This window comes from Colossoma macropomum, unplaced genomic scaffold (genome assembly GCF_904425465.1).
Source record: "Colossoma macropomum unplaced genomic scaffold, Colossoma_macropomum, whole genome shotgun sequence".
Lineage (NCBI taxonomy): Eukaryota > Metazoa > Chordata > Actinopteri > Characiformes > Serrasalmidae > Colossoma > Colossoma macropomum.
The window spans coordinates 30,113,171-30,125,545 of NW_023494802.1; the positions used below are offsets into that span (position 1 = coordinate 30,113,171).

At 39.7% G+C, this 12,375-nt stretch overlaps 1 protein-coding gene across 7 annotated transcripts in view; it reads left to right on the plus strand.

The window, feature by feature from the left end:
• LOC118821931 (utrophin-like) overlaps positions 1-12,375 on the plus strand; it is a 301,986-nt gene that overhangs the window by 169,916 nt on the left and 119,695 nt on the right. For all 7 annotated transcript variants that reach the window (XM_036590622.1, XM_036590623.1, XM_036590621.1 and 4 more), the window contains one exon: positions 10,408-10,580. In XM_036590622.1, the coding sequence (XP_036446515.1) occupies positions 10,408-10,580 (173 nt within the window). The remainder of the gene's footprint in view (positions 1-10,407; positions 10,581-12,375) is intronic.

The following is a 12,375-nucleotide window of genomic DNA, read 5'->3' on the forward strand; positions in this document are numbered from 1 at the left end:
TGAGGAATGGTGGGGGTAGCAGATCGTTGTTACAGATTTATCACACAATGTTAATTATATTGTATTTGAATGCTGCTGTAAAATATGTACCAAAATGTCATCGCATGATTCTGCAGGACGTATTGTGGTAAATAGCCCAGTTTCCTCTTACTTTCAATGTAGCACTTAAGTCATTCATTTTATTTAAATTAGTAACTGATTTAAAACTGCTAGTTTGGTCCATTAAAGAGTTATTAATGTTTCTATTGCAAGTTTGACTAATAATACTGGAAATGGATAAAAAGCTTTGGATAAAAACAAAAAGCTAATAAAAATCGACCGAAAAACATCTGACTAGCTGTAAAGAAATCTGAATGGGCCATAAACATTTATGTGCACACCTGGTTGCTAATGTTACCCTTTTTTTTCTAAATGTTTTAATTACATTGCATCCACAATAGAATATAGAGTGTATACCTTCATACCTAGTGTTTCTGTGTGTTCTGCTGTCCTGAAAATGAAAGATTATTTCCTGTGATCCTAATTAGGCCCACTGTTAAACAGTACTGTGAACACAAATCCCATGTTTTGCTCATGTAATGTTGCTAAATTTGGCCAAACCATGAGGGGTTATATGCGCATACACAAATGTTGCAAGCATCCATGCCTGCAATACAAATGCTACAGTGGAAATTGAATATGTAAATATTTTAATGAGGTAAAGGCACTTCAAAGACTTCCCTCATGAATATTCAGTGTTTTATGAGCTGTATTTTCTTTCCTGGCAACTATCTACCGCTGCACTCCCCACCCCCCAAACACTCAGCTCAAGCTTGTCTCCTCTGAGGAGAAGGCCACATGGCTTCTGCCATGCTGACGTTATGTGTATGGACAACCGAAGAATGAGCCCATACCTGCGCCAGGCATTTCAAAGGAAGCATAACTAACACACAAGCAGACAGGGCCTCAGAGCTGTTTGTTTAACTGGCCTCATGCACATCTGGCCATGAGCAGCGTTCAGGTCCCTGCAGGTTCAGAGCTGCAGAGGTCTAGAAGAGGAGAAAGAACGAGTCAAAGTGAGAAAAGATGAAAATTAGTGTTGAAAATTCGAAGCATAGTTTAACCAAACACACTAAGATGGCTAATTGTAACCAGGCGCCAGTAGGCCCCAGTTTGGATGATGTAATTTGTGCTAAAGCTCAATTGGGAGCAGTTTAGTTTCTTTCATTGTTAGTAACGTTAGCTTGTTCTGACTGAACTTTACGTTTAAACAGTTGGGGAGGTAGCAGTAGGATAAAAGAGTGAGTGAAAGGGTTCCAGTAGCAGGTGTGATGAAAAGAGAGTGGCAGTTCTACACAGCACTCAATATAATCGTAGTCGTCTAATGGAATCGCATTGTTTCATAGAGAATCACAATTTAGTCACATTTTTTACCAAATAATCGTAATTAAGTTGAATCAGTTGAATTGTATCTTAGAGAATCACAATCAAATCAAATTGTTTCCTAAAGAGTCGTAATTATGTTGAATCGTTTACTGAAGAATCTCTTTCTAATTTGTTTCCTGAAGAATTGTAATCAAATCAAATTGTTTCTCAAAGAATCGTGAATCATTTCTTAAAGAATCACCTGCTAATTGAATCACAATGGAATCAAATTGTTTACTAAAGAATCATTTATTTGAATTGTTTTATAAAGAACTGTAATTCATAATCATTTTCCTAAAGAATTGTAATAAAATTGTATCTAAATATTGTAACTAAAGAATCTTAAGATTTGAAACGCTCCCTAAAGAACTGTAATTGAGTTGAATCTTTGCCTTAAGAATCACAGTAACATAGATTGTTTGTTGTAATCCGATTGAATTGTTCTGAATCTAATCAGATTTAATTGTTTCCTGAACAATAGTAATTTAATCGAATCGTTGGAGGTCAGAGATTATTGACCCTTTTTCGAACAGATCTGAAATCTCATGGTTATTAATTGAAAGCTTGAGGTTGGGAAACATCTGTGCAAACCGGTTTAACTTCCACAGTGTGAGTAGAAGTGTCTTTTATCAGTGACAGCACTGTAAATGTCAGCTCTTTAATGCTTGTGTCATCTGTGATATACGATTTAAAATCACATTGGTGTTTGTTATCTGGAGCTTCTGGAGAGAAGAATAGAGAGAGTGAGAAACTGTCCTATCTACAGTATCTGTCTCTTCATAAAAGCGCAGTAACTGAGCAGAACAGTGAGAGGCATTGAGAGAGCTCATAAAACTCTCATTTTATCCTGTACTCCTCTCTCTCCTGTGTGTGTGGTGGCCCTTCAGGAAGTGGGTGTGTGTGGTTAGTTTGGAGAGGGGAGCGGGACGCGGGGCAGGAGCGAGGGAAGAGGAGGAGTGGAGTGACAGAGGAGGGGAAGAGGAGAACACTGATTAAAACAATAAACAGCTGGTAGAACGAGAGGGGGGCTTTAGATGAGATCTAGTGGCCGGAGGGGAAGGAGGGAGAAGGAGAAAGAAGGAGCGAGGGATTTCAGAGGAGGAGAGAGTATGGCAAGTTTAAAACCGAAAGAAGCCAAACTTTCTTCTGAAAGAATTAAAGACGAAGGAGCGGCGGGACCTCTTTGTGGAAGCGGAAAGCGTCCCGTTTCAGGAGTTCGGCTGTAGATGGTCTACAGAGGACAGACGCTTCCTCAAGCTACTGCACTCTCAGTCTCTGCCTCTTATTTTGGATGTCTGAGCTGAATGAAAGAATGGACACACTCTGATGAAATCAGCTAGAACCTTGAGCCGCTGGATAAAGGGATGGTCCTGGGACTGGACAGCACTGGAGTTCAGTCTGCACTCTTGTGGATTTAAGCTACTAGGAATTTAAGCTACTAGGCGTGTAAAAATACGCGGTGATGCATGGATCCAAAGGTCGAAGATTCACCTATGTCTATTTTGGTGTTTAAATTTGGTGTCATGCCAAAATAATGAAATCAGATCAAATCATGGTAAAATGATGACATTTCATCCAGTCTAATCTGTTTCCTAAAGAACTGTAATCAAACGATTTCTGAAAGAATCACAATTGAGTCTAATTGTTTCCTAAAGATTTGTAATTAAAATGAATAGTTTCCTAAAGAATCATAACTGAATAGAATCATTTCTTGAAGAAATGTAATAAATGAAATATAGTTTTCTAAAGGATCTCAGATTGAATCATTTCATGAAGAATTGAAATGGAATTGAATAGTTTCCTAAAGAATCACAACTGAAATGAATCATTACTTGAAGACATGTATTGAATGAAATAGTTTTCTAAAGAATCTTTATCAGATTGAATCATTTCATGAAGAATTGTGATTGAATTGAATAGTTTCCTAAAGAATCATAACTGAAGTGATCGATTTTTTAAACTGTAATCAAATGAAATATTTTACTAAGTTTAATGGAATTGAATTGTTCCCTAACGAATCATAATCGGGTAAAATAGTTTTCTGAAGAATCATAATTGAATTAAATCATTTCTTGAAGAAATGGAATTACTTAAATAGTTTTGTGAAGAATATTGAATAAGAATATAGTGACTAATTTCTTGAACTGTAATCAAATGAAATATTTTTTCTAACCAATCCTACCAAATTGATTAAGTTTGTGAAGAACTCTAATCAAGTTCAGTAGTTTTCTGAAGAATCATCATCAAATCGAGTAGTTAACCAAAGAATCCAATCAAGTTGAATAATTTCCTAAAGAATTCAAGTCTAATTGAATCGAATCATTGACTAAAGAACCAGAATCACTGTCGAATCATTGTGAGCTCAGAGATGTGCACTGCCGGAATCTGCCGTGGCTCGCTCTCACCTCTAACATAGACTTTGGATCACTTCCTTCTCACCGACAGCTGTCATGGAGCTGATCTCCGCGCGTCTCCTGCTCTCGCACCTTTACCCTGTGTGTGTAGTGTGTGTATAGTGTGATTGAGTGAAGCTCAGGTCCGCCCCCAGCCCTGTCCTTCTGCCTGCCCCACACAGAGAGCCTTTCACTGGGGTAATTGAGCACAAACTGCCTGCTGCAGGGTCACAGGAGACCAGGCCAGGAACAGGCCACTTTCTGTGTATGTGTGTGTGTGTGTGAGTGAGCGAGAGAGAGAGAGCGAGCGAGCACATGTGGGTATAATTCAAAACTGAGCAAACCAGGCACGAATAGGGCAGCTTGAACTTTTCAGGCAGACTGAGGGAAAGCCTGATATTTGGAGTAAAGATGTGAACTGTCCATTCTACCTCCAGAGCCTAAAGGCCACAGGATCTTACAGCACTGTCCGTTAAACACTGGAGCATGGTGCTACTGCTGCAGCTCAGCTGTACTACAGCACGCATACGGGTAAAAACAGGCCGGAACTGTGTTTTTCCACAAAAAAGCGGGATAGTGCCTCTCTGTAGGAACTCTTAGGGGGGTCTTGGAGACCACCTCCATCCTTCTCTCTCTTTCTTCCTCATCCTTCACTTTTATATAGAGATAAGAGAGACATGATGATCGGCCTGAACTTCAGTCTTCATGAGCTGCTAAAGAGATTTGAGGAGGTACTTTGGCTTCGCTTTGGCTCTCCTGTCCTGAGAGAAATTGGCACACACACACACACACACACACACACACACACACACACACACACACACAGAAGAGAGGAATAAAAAGGTTGTGCTCTTTTTAAGCCAAAATAAAATTCTCAGGCTCTTTGTACCATAAAGAGAATTTGAATTCCACTAGTAAATAAACTAGATATCATTAGTGTAAATAGTGTTCGAGTCATATTGTGTTATTTGAAAAGATTCTGATTCATACCTTAATAACTGAATTGAATCATGGTGAAATTAGAGACTTTATAATGTGTTGATTAATTATCTAGTGAATAATTGTTTTCTAATTATAACTGAATAATGTATGCAAAATGCAAATTACATGTTTTGTGGATTTTCTAAGTGAAAATAAGTTAACACAATCTCTACAGGAACAAATGTCATTTCTGCTCATTTTAGTGCACAATTTCTATTTACTTTTTATTGGATAATAATAATAATAATAAAGTATTGAAAGTTCCATAACGTTTGCAAGAGATCAAAGGAAGTGTGTTTTCCGTAGAGGATTTTTTCACGTATTTTCACGTAGAAAATCAGCATAATGTATAATTTGACTAGATGCGCCTAAACTTTTGCACGTCTGTACAAAGGAATCACAATTGAATTGTTTTAAAACTTGTAATCAAATCACGATCTAATCATTTTCTAATGGATTGTACACAAATTGTTTCCTAAAGAATCTCTAATGCATCTCCAATGAACTGGAACTGAATGAATTTCTAAAGAATCAGAATCTAATTGAATCATTTACCAAAGAACTCATTTTAATTTAATTATTTCCTAAAAAATGTAATGAAATCAAATAATTTCCTAAGGAATTGTAAATGAATCATTTCCTGAAGAAACAGAACGTAAATCCTTTCCCAAAAGAATTGGAATAAAATCATGAATTAGACAAAATCTGAATCAGATAGTTTCTAATGAATTGTAGTTGAATCATTTCCTGAAGAATCACAATGAATTTGTTTTATAATGAAGCGTACTTGAATAATTAGAGTCTGAATCGACTCCTTTCCTAATGAACTCTAATTAAATGATTTCCTGAAGAATCAGAATCAAATCAAATTCTTTCAAATTCTTTCTCATTCTTACCTGTTTCTGTTTCTCCTGCTGTCTTTGTCCAGACTGGAGATGTCTGAGTGTGTTGTATGTTCGTCTAAGTCTCTCTGTGTTTGAGAGTCGATTGGAGGTCTTCAGTAAACAAACAGCGAAAGGTCATGTTGAAATGGCATCTTCAGTGTCTGTATGTGTCTGTTCATCTTTCTCTCTTTTCGTTCTTTCTTTCCATCTTTCTTTGCATGAATATGGCTGCTTTTTTAGGTTAGTCTAGTTGAAATGAAAGATGAATGGTATCACAGGGGACTTGTTATGTGCCAGAAGCAATTATTTAACTTATTAAAGTCAAACGCTTTTATTGCCTAATTTAATAGGTCAGGCAGCCTGGAGCTTATGTGTGATAGCGTCTGGTTCGTTTGTGTGTGTGTGTGTGTGTGTGTGTGTGTGTGTGTGTGTTGCGCTGCTGTGTGTGAAGAGTGCTGTTTTTTTCTTGAGTCGTGTGTTGAGTCGTTTCATGTTGAAGTGGTCACAGTAAAATCTTTCTTTATGAGCTTTTGACAAATAACAGCAGAAGCTGAGTTTCCTGTGTGTTTCCCTGTAGAGCTGTGAGAGCACACACAGCCAGTCAACCCAGCAAACCCAGCCTTATAATGCAGTCTGTTTAGTACGAGCGCACAGGAAGAGGGGGCTTACTCTGGTGCCTGCAGTCTCTACACCTGATGAGCCCATGCTCAGCCTCTGTATGTGTGGTCCAACCCAGGCAATCTCCTCTCATTGATTAGCCGCTCTCATTGGGACAGATTCCATTACTGCCTCCAGCACTCTGACCAGCCAACCTCTACACACAGAGAGACCTTTTAAAGGCCCACTGTATGCAGTTAAAGGACTAGTTCAGCAACAAATCAGATGTACACAGTTTTCTCCCTTTACCCCAACTGTAGTCAATCAGTCGAGGCATGCGTGGTGTCTGAAGTTTGCCTCTTTTACTTTTAGAACAGGGGTCGGTAACCCAAATGTTAAGAAGAGCCATTTTGTCCTTTAAACAAAAATCTAACCACCTTGAGAGCCACATTTTATGTCCATTTTACCCTCTTGGCTCTAATTATGTCTCAGTATGTGCTGATGTTCTAGTGTAGGCTAAACAATTGTAATATAAAAGAAAACGCAGCAGAAAATCTCCAGCAGGAAACTTTTCCACAAAAGTAGAATAGTTTCTTGTAAAATGTCTCTCAATGTTTGATTTTCTACGAGGCGAATTTTCCTGTTCCACCTTAAATGGCGCAGCAGTTACACTCTGGGCCCTCAGGCACCATTTAAGATGGAATGGGAAAATTCGAACGAGAAGCTGCTTTTAGATTCTTAAATTTAGAACTTTTTAAGTGTTCGACAGTTTGACATTGCAGATTAAACGTATCAGGAAACCAGCTGTGGTGCTTATAAATGCAGAAATGCAAAGTCCATTTGTCTCCAAATTATCGATGTTTGTCTTAAATTTTTCTCCTTTCGTTAGCTACTGGATAGGTGAGATTGTTTGCGTTGCTATGGTGACCAGCAGTCACCATAGCAAAGGGTGAATAAGCATTTATAGGCTACTTTAACTCCAGCATTTAATACCATTTGTTGTTAAAACTGTGTTAGATATAACTCCTGTAACTCCTGTGCTAGAGCTAAGGCTAGTGCAGCTAACACGTGATGAAAGCTTATGAGCATTATTTAGCATTATGCATCCTTTCCTCAAAAAAAAGAGTGGAGTAGTCAAAGGGGAATTCCACCAATTTAAAAAAAAATCTGCATAATTCAGTGATTGGGATGTATGCACATCATTCAGAGTGGTTTGATGTGAAATGGTTCATTGTAGAGAAACTTTTTACTTACGTGTTAATGATAGGAACCAGGGGTCCTGAAGTTTACTAGGCAGAAATAGCCATTTACTGTCCGAAATGACAAGTGAACCTGTATGTGTTGTCTGAGTTTTTACATGCAGCGATGTTAATGGTAAAATACTGATACAATGCCCTGCCTGTATCTCTCCATCATGAACATTTTAGGCCAATTTTAGGCCAAAAGCTATTATAAAACGGTGTCTCTGGCGTCAGGCAGTGTATTCATAATGATTTAGTGTAAAAACATTCTGCTTTAAAGGAGCTTTTAGAGGCATTCAGCTCTTCAGATGTCTGGTTCCTACTACCGGAGCATTTCATAACATCTTTACATCTTAATGCTTTAATTATGCTGAAAATTTTGAAAGCTCAGTGAAGCTTCCCTGTAAGTCATCTCTAATTGATTTTTAATGTGGTTTCTGACACTGTATGACAAAAGTGTGTATGAAATTCAGGCGTCCTAGAAGAGCAGAGCCGAAGGTAAACTGAGTAACAGTTACAGAGTGAGTCTGCTGTTGTTTTCCAGCCGTGTCTGTTGGCTTCTGGATTTTGAGGGATTGAACTGAGCTCTTTTTGTTTGTCCCTGATTTCTCATGGGATGAAGCACGTTGATGTGTTTGTGTACGTACCTGCACACGAGTCTGTCATTTTGTGGGTGGGGGGGTGGGGGGTGGTGAGAGGAGTCAGCTAGTTTTCAGCAAATTGGACTAATAAATAAAACATGGAGTGAAATGTGAGACCCCTTACTCAGTTTATCACAGCTCTATGTCTATTAGACACAGTTTAATGTAGTGTGTGTGTGTGTGTGTGTGTGTGTGTGTGTGTGTGTGTCTGAAGGAGAGAGTGAACATGTGATGGAAAAGAGCACTTTGTGAATGAGCTGGAAAAGACCCAACTATCTCTATTCTCTCTCTCTCTCTCTCTCTCTCTCTCTCTCTCTCTCTCTCTTATAATCTCTCTCTGTCTCTTTTGTTCTCTCTCTCCCTCTATTTTGTATTCTCTATCTCTCTCTGTCACATATTCTATATCTCATTTTGTATCTCTTCCCTCTTTCGTATTCTCTCTCTCTCACTCAAGTTCTCTCCTATTCTCCCTCTCCTCCCTCCTCTCATATTCTCTCTTTCTCTCTCTTCCCATTTCATATTCTCTCTCCCCTCTTTCATATTCTCTCTCTCACACATTCTTCCTCTCATTCTGTCTGTCTCTCCCCTTTCATATTTTTTTCTCTCTCTTTTCGTATTGTGCTGCTGTCTCCTCTTTCTTGCTTTCATGTTCTCTCTTCTCCTTCTCTAATGTCTTTCTCTCTCTCACGCTCCCTTTCTTTGTGCCTCTGTTTCTCTTTTTCTTTATCTATCTTTCGTCTTATCTCTTTGTCTCTCTCTCTCTCTCTCTCTCTCTCTCACACTCTCTCTCTCTCTTTACACCTCCAGTCAGTTACTGTCTCTTTTTCCTGCCTCCACTCAGTGTTCTGTTCCTGCTTCTCTGTTGTGGAGGTGTGAAATCAGTCTGATTGACTGCAGTGTGTTGACGTGACTGTCCGTTCACTGCTATTGACTTTAGCTGGTAGAATCAATTTAGATCTCTGAGGCTCTCTGCGGCTGAGGGCCACTGACCATCTGTACTTTTCTTTAGGAGATGGCATTTAAGCCTGTCCACAGCCTTAAAGAAACACGCCAGAGTTTTCAGTCTGGTCTCTGTCTGCTGCGTCTGTAGCGTCTGGTTGATTATCACAGAGAATAAGGTTGAGCAAATTCTCTGTATTTACAGATGAACAGAAAACCTGTCAATTTAAAATGCATTTATAACAGAAGACGAAGGGAAGCTGCTTCAGCACCTGCACACTGACCTCTGAGATAAGTGCTATTTGAGTCAATAAGAATTCGGTTCTTTTCAAAATACAAAATTCAAAATACTGTATTGTGTCTGTGGTAATAGAATGTGCGCTATTGTCAGATTGAGATTGGGGCAGTGATATATAGATGTATAGATATCTGTCTGTCTGTCTATCTATATATCCATCCATCCATACATGCATACACACCTCCATACATTCTCTGAAAATGGAAAAATATCTCTCTGAAATTTCTCTGAAAGTCAGTGCGTGGACGCCTATCAGCAGCACTCTTTGTTTAACCTAATGAAGTGTTGATTAGCCAAGCCAGGTTTCTGATGATATCCATAAGGTGGAATACATAAAATCACTACTTTGTGCATTAATGTCTTTCTTGGCAATGATATTTTAGCAAGTAAACACTTATTGACCGGATGAACATCTTTAATTCTGCTTTTCTCAGGTGTCTACACTTTTGCTTCTGCACGCAGGTGTGAGGTAGAGACAGTTTTATCGGCCAGACAGCATCCAGTCGTCTCTCTCTCTGGATTTGTTTGCTGTTGGCTGTTTCATTTTGATCAAGCAGCAAAGTTTGTAATTAAGCCTGTTGTTCGGCCACAGTCTGGAGCATCAGCCAGCACATCTCTTATCAGCATGTTTGTAGACTAATGGATTTTGAATGTTAGAATGTGATTACAGTTCCTTTTTAAATTGATTTCTTCACGGATTCTTTTTTCTTATGTTTAGTGAAACTGTGCGATGTGTCATTTAATTATTATGATTTGGATACAAACAACAAAATTGTTTGCTGCACATCAGCGTTTCCATTGCGCTTTGATGAGCGAAAGCGTTCACATGATTTAACACATGGAAATAACATTTGGTGGAAATAATGCAGACGAGTCTTTAACCACTAGCAATGGTTCACTAATACATTTGCAGAGAATTTCACACTTGCATTTTTTTACAGCAGAATTCAATATGATACTTTCTCCATGTCTTTCAGCTGGAGTGTCTGATTTAATCTGACCGCTCCCTCTTTCTGCCTGTGTTTGTAGGATATCCAGGCGGAGATTGATGCCCATAATGATGTGTTTAAGAGTGTGGAGGGGAATAAAGTGAGGATGGTGAAGGCTCTGGGCAGTTCAGAGGAGGCCGTCTTCCTTCAGCAGAGATTGGACGACATGAACCAGCGCTGGAACGAGCTCAAGGTCAAATCGGCCAACATAAGGTCAGCAGCCCCGTCAACACATGCAGAACACTCACGTCAAATTATCTAGAATTTGGTCGGCAAAACAATAATGTGAACAGCAAGACTGGAAACATCAGCCAGCATACAGTCATTGTACATCATCAGGGGGTCAAATCAACCAGCCTATGACCATGAATCAGAGCATGCAAACAGACGTCTTGCCTTCTTTTGAATTATGAAAATTTCTCACTGGGCATTCACAAGTCAGGGATCTGACTGTGGAGAAGTGCAAATCTGGGGAGGGGTCAGAGCTTGAAGAGTTTGTCCGAACCCAGCGGAACCTGGCTGCTCCCATCAGCTCTACTGATGGCTATTATTATCACTACACTGTAATCAGCGCTATCGTGTCAGGTTTTGTTCTGCAGTTCAGGTCATGATGGTTCAGTTTGGTTCAGTTTAGGACAGAATTGTGTTATACAATTATGTGTTGGGTCAGTTTCAGGCTCAAAACTTGACAAGTCAGGTTTGGACAGGCCCAGATTGAGTTCGGGCCCAAAACATGGTGTCGGGTCAGGCTTGGTTCAGAAAGTTCTCGTGCTATATTTGAGTTTGGATCAATATTTCAGGCCCGATTAAAGCTGTAGGAAGAATCCAAGACCATCTCAAAGGATCTGAATGTACTTTGAGCTCAGTTCAGTCCACCATAAAGACCACCCCCATAAACAGTCACGAAACAAGAGGGACACACAGTAGAGTTGATGCTGTGATAACAGCTATTACTCTGACTGAGTTGCAGAAGGCAGCGTCTGCAATTAAAGTTGATGTTCACAGCTCAACAAAGTGCCTTTATGAAAGAGTGACAAGAAAGAAGCACTTACTGACACTCATGCTTGTGAAGAATTTGCAGCGGACACTTAGACACTCCAAAAATGTGGCGGAAAGTCTTGTGGTTTGATGAGACTTCAGTGGAACGTTTTGGCTTGAGTACTAAGCAGTATGTGTGGCATAAATCTAGTACTTTAAATCATCCAGCTAACATCATCCACTCTGTAAAGTCAGATGGTGGTAGCATCATGGTACAGAGATCCTTTGGTACTCTGGTAAGGATTGATGGGAAGGTGAATAGTGTACGTTACAGAGAAATCCTGGATAAAAGCCTCCTCTATTCCGCCAGAAAGCTCAAACTGGGGAGGAAGGTCGTCGTTCAGCTGGACAATGACTCAAAGCTCACTGCCAGGGCAGCATTGAAGTGCCTTAAAATGAAGAAAATTGATGTCCTTGAGTGGCCCAGTCAGAGCCTTCACCATAACACCATCGAACATCTGTGGCAAGACCTCGAAGCTGCTGTCTAGCAGTTTTGCTCAGAGGAAGGGGCAGAGCTTGCTCCGTCACGCTGTGCAAAGTTAATAAACACTTATCCAAAGTTGGTTGGCTGTAATAGCTGTAAGAGTTGGTTCAACCAGCTACTCAGCAAAGATGGGTAGAGTAATTATGAATAGGTGAGATTTTGTTTTTTAATAGTTTTTAATTTGCTCGCTATAGCAAAGACATGCCTGAATCGGAACATGAGAACATCCCCACATATAATTATTGACGGTAGCTCATCTGTTTCTGCACAGTTTATCAGCCCCCTTCTACCCCGTCCATCAGTGAGATGAGATCACCATAGACCCACCACTGACTGGATATGAACTGGGCGATGGACCGTTCTCATGTACAGTGGTCTTGGCGTAGTAGTGTTTGTGGCACTGATACAAATGCAAGGCTCACATGCTGTATGTGTATATGTATTAAATGTACAAGTATATGTGTACTACGTATCGTCACTGTCCAA